Source organism: Pleurodeles waltl, chromosome 11 (genome assembly GCF_031143425.1).
Source record: "Pleurodeles waltl isolate 20211129_DDA chromosome 11, aPleWal1.hap1.20221129, whole genome shotgun sequence".
In the NCBI taxonomy this organism is placed as follows: Eukaryota; Metazoa; Chordata; class Amphibia; order Caudata; family Salamandridae; genus Pleurodeles; species Pleurodeles waltl.
In genome coordinates, this window is record NC_090450.1 from 99400959 (window position 1) to 99414525 (window position 13567).

Genomic DNA, 13567 nt, shown 5'->3' on the forward strand with positions numbered 1-13567 from the left:
CCTGATTGATATAAAGTTATGCTGTCAGATTTTCATTGTGCAAGGGTAGTTCTTGTCTTTAAGGTGACAGGCATTGAGGCACCAGAGAGGTTGTTGGTGGGGGGCCTTTGAGCCAAGGTGTAGCAGCATGGGAGAGTGGTTGGATATTCTTTGGAGGAGGATCTGTATCTCTGAGAGTTGCAAGCAGTGAGTGGACAGCAGAAGTACAAGATCTATGCATGCGTTGGTGTGATGGGACACTGATATATGTGTGTATTTCTCCACACATTGTACAAACCAAGAATGTCTACCCATTTGGACAGCTGACAGACCCTAATACACCTGTTTTCTGAGGGTATGCCCATGGAGTTCACATGGGGATGTAGGACAGCAGTGAAGTCTCCCCCACCACCGTGGTGCTATGTGGAAACTCTAGGATAACATTTGTCAGGACTGGAAGAAAGGACTCGCCAGCTAGGGGAGGGGTGTAGTCACAAAGTGGATTTAGACCCCGTCCCTCAATTCTATCCTTCAGGGTGACGTATATGCCATGAATGTCAGTGAGGACTTGGGAGACCACCATGGGAAAGGTGCTGTGAAGATGGGTTGCTACCCCCTGGGAGCCACATGTGAAGCCGATGTGGAAAACTCTGTTGTACCCATATCGGAGCAGGAAGGAACTGTGGGTGTCCAGTAAGTGCACTTCCTGAATCATCAGGATCATGGGAAGGAACCATTGTGTATACTGCAGGACTGTGGACCGCTTAATGCAGTCCAACAGTCCATTAGCATTCAAAGACAGGACCTGGAGATCTGCCAGGATAGGCAAGGGAAGAAAGGTCTGTTTAGATTGAGTGGGCTGTCAGGTACATCTATCTTCGGTCAGACAGTCCCATGCAGCCTATAATGTGTCAAAGAATATAGGTTGCCTTCAAATATCACATTCAGATGCACAGGAAACAAAAGCATGTAGGACAGATTCATGGCTTTTAGTTTCTGTTTGACCTCTGTATATGACCTCTGTTTATTCTGGGCAGCACTGGTGTAATCAGGGAAACACCATTATCGTAGAGTTTTGGTAGTGCAGTTCCTTGACCTGTTGTCACTGTTGCAATAGTTTAGGTTGGGGGCAATCATGGGCTTGTGTGGACCCCCTAGGGGTGTCTTGAGCGTCCATGCTCAATGAACCCATTCCACCACCACCCAAGCCGACAACTTGTTTGAGGCATCCAGGATTTTAGACACGGCTCCAAAAATTCTGTTGGGTTTGGCACTTCTGAGTCTTCAGAAATGCCGACCAACCTGAGGTTGTTGCACCAGGACTGGTTGCAGTTTTGCAGTTTGAGACATCAGTCTCAAGTCCTTCATTTTCAGTTTGGAGATGTTGTCTTCCACCACTAATAGACGACCTTCAGCCTTTGTGACTCTGCCAGCCAATTTGCCCAAGTTCTGGTGCAGCACCACATCAGCATGAACTGCTGCAATTTTGTTTTCTACTGCTGCCTGTCTCCGGATTCCGAACCCAACCACGACCCTTAGGATTCTCCACAGAGTCCAGGCCCTCCCGCCAGACCTGTGGTGAATTTGTCAATGCACATTTAAGAGGAGTGGCCTGGTGGGTCTTGCCTTTCCCCATACCCCACCATTGTGGTCACAGGTGAGACGGATTCGTGCTGCTCCAGACGCACTTGCCCCACCAGGGTAGGGCAGCAAAGCAGCCGGGGTGTTCAGGGAAGATATTAGGGGTCCGGTAGTCATTTGAGGCAAAAGTCGGTGGGCCCAGAGGGAGGCTAGGCCCACATGCAGCCCCAACCCCATCTGGCTGCCCATCAGTTTACCTCTGGTGCTCCCCAGGGCGCCTATTCACAGTGTGCGATGCGGACATAATGGGGGGCTCCTAGGTCTCTGCATGTTTGCCAGTGCCTCAATCTGGTGGTTGGGGAAGCCCACACCATGCCGTCAAGCCCGGGTCAGTCATGGTGCAATACCTGCAGCCCATCCCTGGCTCCCCGTCCCAGCCATTGCAGCAAGCTCTCCCCAACACTGGGAGTGTAGCTGGTCAGTTCCGAGGGTCCCCACCCAGGACAGCAGCCTCCCCCTGACCAAGGCAGTGGAATCAGGAGATAGATAAGGCCTTTGGAGGAGAGTGTCAGCATACAAGCCCGGTACTTCAATGGGGCTGCCATTTTGATTGTGGCTGGTGCCTTACCCTCAGCCTGGCAGGCCGTTCCACGCCATATGCAGGGCCAGCATTTCATCCCGACTCCTTCTGGAGACACCCTGAACTGGCCAGCCTCCCAGCGTAAGGAGGCACAGAGAACTCACTGGAAATGGGCAGCTTTTTTCAGTGGATGACAAAGGGGTTCCAGAGCACTCTCACAGTGTGACCGCTATCTTAATGCCCAAAGCCATGCACTCATATGGGAAACATTTCGGGGCAGATTTAAGAGCCCCTTGCGCCATACTATCACAATATTAGCATCATTTTTTGAGGCTAATGTGGCGATATTACAGCGAAAACGCCGCACCAATTTTACAAAGAGGAGCAATACATGCATTCCGCAACTTTGTAACTCCTTGCACCGCATTATGCCTGCGCCGGGCATAATGTATGCAAGGGGGCGTCATTCTCCCGTTGGGGGGGGGGGGGGCAGAAAAAATTATGCAAAGAAATCTAAAAGATTTCTTTGCATCATTTTTTTGGAATTTTTAATGCCTGATCGGAGCAGGCTTTAAAAGGGGGAACACCATTGGTTACAATGGCCCCCTATATACTGTTCAAGGTAAGTGCCAACATTTTGGTGCTAACCCTGAACAGTACATCAATAGCGTCAGAAATCCTGATGCTATTGCCCCCTACTCTGCGCCATGGTGTGCCATATTTTAAAAACAGCGCACACATGGTGGCGGTATTGGGGCACTTAGGGGTGCAAGGAAAGGTGCCGAGACCCTTTTCTCAAATCTGCCACCAAGTCTTCTTAGGAGACTGGGAACTGGTCCAGCACACTGGTGACCCACAAATTAACAGCACCTCCTGTGAGCTGGTAGTAGTGACTACTACATTTAACGAACTGTACGATGAGTTACATATCAAGTTTTGATGAATGTACAAAAGAGAATTTGAAACCTTGAACTGTAACGTGAGCTGCATATCAAATTTTTAAACCTTCAAGTGTATTAATAAGATCCCGTTTCATGCGAACCTATAGTAGGAATATTGATGCAATTAGGTTATGATGTGACAAGTAAGTTGTTTGTAACATTACTTAATGATTGAAAACATCACTAAAGGCGATTGTGGGTTATTTTCCTGAGCTAAATAATTATTGTTTAAATTATTTTTTTTCTAAGCCCAGAGGGAGCAACAGCGTTGTAAAACATGCATTTTCTTGATCGCATTAAAAGACCTTGAAGGAAATTATCATTATAACAAGATGCTGCTGAAATTATAAGGTTCTAGACAAGTAACTAAGGGCTTTATTTCGAGTATGACCTCCACTACCTACAATTCCTATAATTCTTGTCAGCAAATCTCTTTGCAAAACCTGCCTATTCCTGAGCTCGAGGGCTGGGATGGCCACAACCTCAATCAAATTCATCTCAGCTCAGTGCAGCTTATTTTTCACCTGGTATCACAGGCATGAGGCGGAATGTGGGACGGAAGTGTCTGACATGGCTTTAATCTGTCCGTGAGAAAGTGCTGAACTGTAGCGCTTTCTACTGGTAATATAACATGTTCCTAAGCACGTCACTCATTTACCCTGTTTACCATGTCGCCGGGGCCTGTCAGGTGGGCTATCATGCTGAGGTAACTACAGGGTAACCTTTAGAGACTCCATACAAGTGTCCTTGAAATGTTTGCACTTGAATCATGATTTGGTAATACCACAATTTCCACCTCACAAATTTTGGCAGGTAAAATCTTTCTGAATTTGTGTATGAAAAATATAGTGCATCGCATTTTTGCAGCTTGGAACACGAGAAATGTGCAGTATTATCACATTATTTCATTCTGACACGCTGAACTCAGAATCAGGAGGTGATAACACATCCAGACATTACGCACCTGGTCGTATTGGTGCTTACCAAGTGTGGTAATTGTATAGACTTTCAAACTTTAAAAAAAATAATGGACATGTTCTAAAAAGGCCCTGAGCGAGCCACAAGTTATCATAAGTATGTCAATAAATAAACCTATTCCTTAGTCCTTAGGTATCATAACAATTCGTAAGACTAAGGGACAGCACTTTTTGGAGTGATGCTTCATTCGCTGGTGACAAACATATCACAGGATTTTTACTGTATTCTACACCTGAAACTTAGGAAGACATAAAAGCTAGCTAAATTGAATATGTCCAATGATTACATAGCTAAGGCATGTTTCAAAATATGTTCTAAATGCTCATTACTTTTTCTGAACTGTAGGTCTTTTGAGAAATCTAGTCAAGACAAACATTTGTTACACTCCAGCAAGAATATAAATTATTTTTCGCATCGAGGCTTCAAGCTGGGACAATTGTGCTGTTCTCAGAATCCTTCTCAATTATTTTTTTTTAGCTCGGCCTAATTACCATTGTGTTGCATAATCATAAACTAACCTGCTAGTTTTGCTCCAGGCACTGCATTTATTATATTGTGTTTTGTTAATAATTTCAAATGACTAGAAAAGGTGCAAGGAGCTCTTATGTGCTTTAATAAAAGGACAATATTTCAGGTTTTTTTGCACCTAAATTGGCACCACTGAGGTCGTCGTTAGGAGTGGCCAAGAGAAGCATGCGACGTTCACGGCACCCGATGAAATACGTCACCACAGGGGTCAACATTCATAAGATACAGTAAATAGCACCTGTTTGGGGGAAATAGGAAGCTGATCTGGTGCTATATACTTAACTTATTTACATTACTTCAGAGACTCTCCTTAACCACCTTAATCCTCCCCATGCTGGAGGTGCCTTCTCCAGAACCCCTCAACCCCCCCCCTCACCCCTCCCCCCAGGCTCTGTTGCTAAAATATACATTAAATTGATGACACTGGTGCGGCTCCATAGGCGCACAGCAACATTTGTGCCTCATTACCAACCAGTGCCTCTTGGTTCTGATTAGAATGACAAAACACTCACCCTTTGGCCTTGTGGTTAATGATGTCATCAGAATCCCTTAATGCCGCATTTCGACAATATTACACAATTATCATTATATGGGACATATAATAGGGTGTAAACACTCCAGTACTGCTCTCAGCTCAAGCTACATATAATATGTGGTATGGGTTTAGGTATGGGTTTAGTAATATTTGCTATTTGTACCTAAACCTTGGTCCGTACTCTATTAGCTTTTCCCTCCACCCACATGATGATTGTATTACAGGTATACAGTAGTGGCAGATAAGAGTCACCAAGCCTACCTAGCTGTCCCATTGTTCTACCTGCACTAAGATCATAACCTAATGTAAAAAATACTCCTACTATAGTTACCCCTGTACACCAATTCCTTCACCTACTTATTCTGACCATAATTCTCCCACCTGCAAAACTACTGCAGTAACCAGCTCTGTTTTTGCTTTGTAACACAATTACATTGCATTTATAGATACATTTAAATAGATATAGAAGGTCCAATGAAGTCAACAGACTCCTTCCTGTGCTCCTTGTTAGCCTGACTGCGGCAACCCCATAGTCTGCAACTCTCCCTCTACTTCAGGGGCTCTAGAGGTGTCAGTCTGTGTTAAACATACGCGAAGACAATGGCAATAAATTACACAATAAACAAGGGAACAGTTGCAGGGAAAACTGGAGACAGTTTATTGGTGCCAGGCTTTAGGCATTATGATGAAAATTGCACTGGAGCCCCTACACCTTTGGATGTAAAAATTTACAATACAGCATTCAGTAAAAGGCAAGTGCGCATGTCACACATGGCCTGATTTACAAGGGTAAATATATATATATATATCTATATTTGATCACATGCATATTTGCTATTACATTTTTGTGTAATGCTGCATTTGTTTTGCTATTCACCATATCCAAGTGGAGAGTTACAGTTAAGTGTAGATTTACATGTCTCCTTCAATTGTAATAATGACTGTAAAGTTACTACAAGTCTTTGCAACTGTACTTTATGTTCCCCCTAGTTAGCGGACACTAGGGCAGTGACTTCTGCCACGGAGATAGAGATCTCCCTATAGGGAAACTTTATAAAAGTTAATTATTCAAATAAAGAAGTAAATACAAATATATTCATGAAATTTATATTAACCTAAAAGTGATAAATAATTTACAGCATATTAAGTCCTCAAAATAACTGTGTTAAATAATAGAATAATTTAAATATATCAGTTAAACTTATAACTAGTAATTTTAAACAATAATTTAGAAACATGTCTTACTCTCAGCCACAATTGTATTTTGATTTAATATTTAGTAATAGTAAATTTGAATGATAGATATTTATTTAAGTAATTTGAGAGTGTGTTGCTGCATTTAGTGGATGGCCATGTGTGGTGCTTGACTTATTCCAATGCTGGACTGGAATATGTTTACACGTTACAAGTTTTGACACATTAATGGCTGTGGTTATTTTAGAACTGTTTTTTGTGAATTGCAGTAATCTTGCTCTTTTGTGGGTGTGTGTTTTGTATCAGCATGCCTCTCCCATAACATTCCTTAATTTTCTGTAATTCCCTCCTATTTAGTAGAAATTATTCCCCCTTTTCCAGCCACTCCCCCTTGTCTTTATCACATTTACCAAAACAAGTTTTACCTGCTTGTTTAGAGATCTTTGCCGAGGTGGCAGAGACCACCTCACAGAAAACATAAGAGATGCTGAAGCAGATGCCTCTAGCTGGAGGCTTGTGATTTGCATTTTGTAGTACCGAGTAATACTATGCAAGAAACTGGATTATTGCTTAAGAGGGGTGGAAACCCCACTTAAGCGACAACCACAATCCTTGTCAGTGTAAACCACAAAGGTAATTTATTTAACCTGTGTTTAACCCTCTGATAGCTTGGCACAAAGCAATCAGATGTAATTTAGAGACAAAGTGTAAAGTATTAAGCAGCACACAAACAGTAATAACGTGAAAACACAACATATGAAAAATCCTAAACTAATTTAGAAAATTTGAGCAAATTGTAATAAATAAAATGTCACCAGAACCGCAAAAATCCAATCAGTAGTACCAGAGATATTGATTTTTTAAAGTTGTTTGTAAAAATAGCATCATGAAGCAGAAAGTGCCACATGGTCACACTAGATTATGGGGAAGTAACAGGTTCAGTCTGACCGCAATTGAGAACAAGCCCAGTAAAGGGACGAGGATAATCCTGCTGAGAAGTTACGTTCTCAAGTCCTGTGTGAAGAGTTCTGTTCGCAATAGAGGAGGCGGGAGAAGGAGGCTTTCAGCACGAAGAGTAGGGTTGAGTATAGCAGCAATAAAGCTGCACAATTATTTTGTGGGTCCTCTGAGGCACATGACGCAGTCAATCATGACATGCAACTAAACAGGATGAAAGAGTGGAAGGAAAGCTAGGAAACAGGACTCAAATGGGTCCAATTGTTACAGCAAAACCATAGCCGGCAAATTAGCAAAGGCATAGGTGAGTCATGAAAAAGTGAAAGTTTTGTGCAGCATCCTCCCACTTTTGTTGAATTCCAACATATGTCCAGTAGTGCAAATGACTGAATTGCGCAACCTCTTATTCCAAATTCTAAATGATGTCAGTAGACCAAAATTGGATCATCCTTACCTTTGGGTAAGAGAAAATGTTCTCTGTCTCAACGGAGACAGATGTTCTATGAGTGGGCAATCCCAGTGATAAAGTAATACCTTTCAAATGGCCAGTAACATTGGACTTCTCAACAGCTGCCAAGAACAATGAGTCAAAAAACACCCTGGCCTAATTTTTGACTGCTACGTTTCCATAATTATCAAAATATGCACTTAAAATGACCAACTTTTAACTTTTCTTTTTGGCAAATGGCTATACTGGATTTTTGGAACATAATTTACACCTCTCGAAAAAAAAAAAAAACGTAATATTTTATTGCAACGAGTTGAGCGCCGAGTGCATAGGCTTTTTGTAAAAATAGAAGGATGCAACGATTTAATAATGATGTTGAAATCGTGATGTTTGCTTCTGGTGGAGGCAAACATTCCATTCAAAATACTGTTTAGCATGCACAAGGCTTAGTGGAACAAAGGAAACTAGTAACTCACCGCACATCCACCAGAGATCATCAGAATCATTGCTTGGAATTCAAGGGCGGAAACTCTGCAGCGCCATTGAATCATCCTTAGGGGCCAAATCAGACCCCTTTCAAGCCACTATGGGGGTCATTACGACCCTGGCGGAACAAGTCCGCCAGGGCCGTGGGACGCGGTGGCACCGCCGACAGGCCGGCGGTGCCCCGCGGGGCATTCTGACCGCGGCGGCTCAGCCGCGGTCAGAGAAGGGAAACCGGCGGTCTCCCGCCGGTTTCCCGCTGCCCCAAAGGAATCCTCCAAGCCGGCGCAGCATGCTGCGCCGGCATGGGGATTCCGACTCCCCCTCCCGCCATCCAGTTCCTGGCGGTTCTCCCGCCGGGAACCGGATGGCGGGAGGGGGAGTCGCGGGGCCCCCGTAAGAGGGCCCCTAAAAGTATTTCAGTGTCTGCAAAGCAGACACTGAAATACGCGACGGGTGCAACTGCACCCGTCGCACCTTCCCACTCCGCCGGCTCTATTACGAGCCGGCGTCATCGTGGGAAGGGAGTTTTCCCCTGGGCTGGCGGGCGGTCTTGTGAAGACCGCCCGCCAGCCCAGGGGAAAACTCGGAATACCCTCCACGGTCTTACGACCGCGGAGCGGTATTTCGGAGGGGGGAAGCCTGGCGGGCGGCCTCCGCCGCCCGCCAGGCTCGGAATGAGGGCCTAAATTCTTTAAAATATCCGTATTCAAACAGTTTTGTCAGTCTTTTGCTCAAGAGGAGTTTAAGTAGTGAGGAGTAAGGCAGTTTTCTCAGTTTTGTCCGAAGCACTTCACAAGTACTGCCTTTTATGACCTCGATTTCTACCAGAACAGTTCAAGGAACAACCGACTGATCTAGAGAACTGAACCTCGTGAAGCGCACAATTTGAGTTTAATCAGTTAATCTACCGCCCGAATAGCAATGAGCAGGCCACAGAAAGAGCCCCCATTGGCAAGATTTTCAGAGTTTGAAGAACGTGCAAGGAAGGTCTGCGCTACCTCTTGATTGGATTCTTCCTAAATACACTATCCAATACGAATGCCCCTTGTCCTACTTATGTCTCCTTTACTTATCTAATTTTTCCCTTCTCTAAGGTTTCTACAACCTCAATCCCATGAAATCATACTGCCAGTGCAACCAGACTATTAAGAAAATTAATTAAAGGCAATAAAGTCATTAATATTACATTTTACGTAAAAACAGGTGCAATTAACATTGATATTAACGTTCAACATTATTACAGCTCAATTGTTGTAAGTGCAGACAATAGTGAAAAGAAAATTGCTCAGTTGCCACATTGACATATATTAATATACTGCTCACGTTGAATATTCATTACACTTGCGTACTGTCTACTGATGGCAATGATTACCTCTTGTCTTCGGTTTATGCCAGCAGACAGATAGCTAATCATTTTATAGAGAAACCTCAACAGCAAAGGGCATTTGATTGCTGATTGTTGCCTAGAGTGACATAATTTAGGTCAGTTAGTAGATAATGGAGTAACCCTCATTCACCACAAATTACTCAGTTATTCATAAACAGGAACATGTGGATCTATTTCATAATGTCACATTTAATTTCTGTACTCGTCTGATTCTTTTTTTTATTCAAGTAAATATGTAGGTGGAATTTATCACAGAAACATCTTTGTGTCATGTCAGATTAATATACACAAAACATTCATTGTTGTTTTCCTTTATAACAAAACAGAGCCAAACAAATGCAAGACATGAAACAGTAGATAAAACATGGGTATTTGCCACAGTATATCTTTATATCTTATTCTTGACTTTAAATTAATTCCTGGTCTATGATATTTGATCCCCATGCTTGGTTTTATTTTGTTTTAAAACAAGATGGTGCCACATATCAAGCAGCCTAAACTCCTATCTTAACATTTAAGGACACCTAATAAAGGAACACAATAATGAATGTTAATGAACACATTTTGTGTGGAAAATGTGGTCTACGTACTTGCATTTGAAAAAAAAAAGAATCAGTTGATTAAAATAATAAAATGTGACAAGATGAAATTGGGCCATTTGTTACTGTTTATAAATACTTGAGTAATTTGCCAACCCCAGTGCTGTTGAAAGTTTGTATTGCTGAAAACCAGCGCATGCTGTCTACTAACCAATTCATATTTTACAATCATCCTTTTTAGGAAGAACACTGGAACATCAAGGATTTTGCAATCTCTCCAGGAGGAGAAATAAAACCGGAAAATGAAGCTATCAAACAAGAAACTCATAATCTCCATGCTGAAGATCTCCTTTTAGTAAACTCACAGGGTTCGGTGCCTACCACGGAGGACAAAGAACTGCCATATAAGTAAAGGCCTTTTTAATGACGAATTTCTAAACTTAGTTTGCATGCAATTCAAACCTGAATTCTTTGATAAAATTTTACATTTCTGTAGCACAGTTCAAATTTATTTGACACACTTTTTGCATCACCTTTCATGCACTGTAGATTATCAAAGTGTTTATTTATGTATTTATTTATTAATTATTGAGGTGTTATATAGCATGAACTTGACCTTGAACATCAGATATCACAAGAAAAAAACACAAATAAAACTCAACATATAAATAACAGATAGGCAACAAAGAAACCACAGATTAGCAGTTGATTCAGAGGAGAAAGGTCAGGCAGATTGTATCTAGATAGATTAGATAAATCAGAAAAAGGTATGGAGAGAAGTGCGCATAGCTTCGTCCAAAGTGTATCTAAGGCAGGAGGATTTTGAGTTCCTTTTTAGGGTTGATCATGCCAGTGCATGCACTAGCACAGGCATCTTGCTTGCAAGACTCTGTTGAATACAGTTAGGGGCTTGGAGCCTGTCTGTCACTCAACATTTGATGGTTTGCGTGGCACTCTTCTTTACAGCCTCGTAATTTGTCAAGGCAGGCCTGGTATCATCTCCATTCCTCTGTGTGGAGCAGGGACTAAGCACGGATTGATTCAACTTAATTAGTGCTCATCTGCTGTTCTCGATTGATCGAGGTATTATTGTGTTCTTTTTAACTTTTAGTCTTTATTACGTGTAATTTCTGAAATGATGCTTTAAAACATAATCATGCAGTATACCCCAATCCACCCACTACAATCCACCCGAATCAACCCTAATTTACCCCACACTAATCCACCCGACTCCAATCCAAACCACTCACCCAATCCAACCCACCCCCACTTCAGTCCTCTCAAACCACCCCCATCTAATCTGTCCCACTCCAATTCACCCCACTCTAATCAAAAACAATCTGCACCGCTCCAAAACAATCTGCCTCACTACAATCTAAAAGCAAAAAGAAGAGACGGTGGGCAGAATGCTGAACAATGCAAACATGAATTACCGATCACAACTGGGTCTAAACCATTGTTTTTTTACCCACCACGCCACCCCAGTTTGGACCCAGCCATATGCAAATTAGTCTTGACCCTATTGCCCATGGGAGCAGTCCAGCCTGAACTGCCAAGCCAGGTCCTCCCTGAACGGGATGCAGCCTGGTACCGGTTTTGTTGTATCATCCCACATCAGCAAGGCTAACTTCAACAAGTGGTGCAGTGAGCACTGGACCCACTTCTGGCAATACCCTTACCACTTAGGGTGACAAAAGCAAAAAGAACAGTTGATGGACGGAATGCTGAACAATGAAATCATTTGCACCAGTCACAAAGATCTGGGTTTAATCCATAGTTTTTTTTACCCACCATGCCACCTCAGTTTGACCCACCCATATGTAAATCAGTACTGACCCTGTTCCCCATGGGAACAGTCCTCCCCGAACTGCCAAACCAGGTCCTCACTGGACCGGAAGCAAGCATCCTGTGACCAGTTTGGGGGGACCACTTGTCGTCTGCCAGGCTAGCTTGAATCCAATTATGTGGTGAGCACTGGACCCCTGTCTGGACATACCCTTCCCACTTAGGGTGAGAAAAGCAAAAAGAACAGATGATGGACAGAATGCTAAACAATGCAAACATTCATCCCCAGTCACAAAGATCTGGGTTTAATCCAATCCAAAAAAATCCACCCCACCCCACTCCCATCCAATCCACCCCCTCTATCCCACTCCAAACTACCACAATCCTCCCCACTACAATCCTGTTCACCCAACACCAGTCTAGTCCAGCCCACCCCACACCAGTCCAATATAGCCCCCTCCAATCCAATACAGATCACCCCAGTCTGATACACCCCCTCAATCCCCTCTAGTCCAATCCACCCCACTCCAGTACAATCCACCCCATTCCAATCCAACCCACCCCACTCCAATCCACCCGACCCCACTTTAATCCATCCTACCTCACTTCAGTCCAACCCACTGTACTCCAATCCAACCCATCCCACTCCTATATAGTCTATTCTAAATCCACTGCTACCCCTTCCACCTCACTCAAATCCATTCTACCCAGTCCTGTACAATCCACTTTAATCAACCCCACTCAGTCCAGTACAGCCCACATTAATCCACCCTACTCCTGTCCAATCCACTCCAATCCAAACCACCTTAATTTACACCACCTCAATCCAGTACACCCCTCTTCAAACAACCCACCCCACACCAATCCAATCCACCCCACCACCTCACAACAATCCAGTCTACCCACTCCAATCTACCACAATCCACTCCACTACAATCCACCCCTCTCCTATCCAATCCCCCAGTTCAGTCCACCGCTCTAAATAAAATCCACACCACCCCGCCCAAATCTAATCCACCCCACTCAATCCAGTCCATCTCCCTCCAATCCACCTCCCTCCAATGCACCTCACACCAATCCACTAAACTTCACCCCACCAACACACCTCAGTCCGATCCACTGCACTTCAGTCTGCCCCAGTCTTCTCCGGTCCAATTCACCCTACGCCAATCCAGTCCACCTCACCTCAATGAAATCCACTCCAATTCAACCCTGGCCACTCCAATCCAACCCACCCCACCCCACCCCAATCCACCACTTCAGTCCACCCTACCCCAATCCACTGCATCCCGTTTCGATCCACTCCACCTACCCCAATCCACCCCACTCTAATCCACCCACACCACTCCAATCTACCCCAATTGACCCCACCCCATCCTAGTTCAATCCACCCACTCTAATTCAATCCAATCCATTCAGGCTACCCCACTCCATTCCAACCCACTCAATCCAATCCACTCCAATCCACCACACTACAATCCACCCCATCCTAGTTCAGGCTACCTCAGTCCAATCCAATTCATACACCCCACCACACTCCAATCCACCCCACCTCAATGCATTCCACCCCACTCAGTCCAATCCAGTCCAATCCCATCCACCCCAATTCAATCAACACACCACCCCAATCCAATCTAATCCACCCACCT

At 43.8% G+C, this 13567-nt stretch overlaps 1 protein-coding gene across 4 annotated transcripts in view; it reads left to right on the forward strand.

Moving 5' to 3' along the window:
* WDR49 (WD repeat domain 49) overlaps positions 1-13567 on the forward strand; it is a 436680-nt gene that overhangs the window by 328580 nt on the left and 94533 nt on the right. For all 4 annotated transcript variants that reach the window (XM_069213220.1, XM_069213221.1, XM_069213219.1 and 1 more), the window contains one exon: positions 10375-10541. In XM_069213220.1, coding sequence (XP_069069321.1) covers positions 10375-10541 — 167 coding nt within the window. The remainder of the gene's footprint in view (positions 1-10374; positions 10542-13567) is intronic.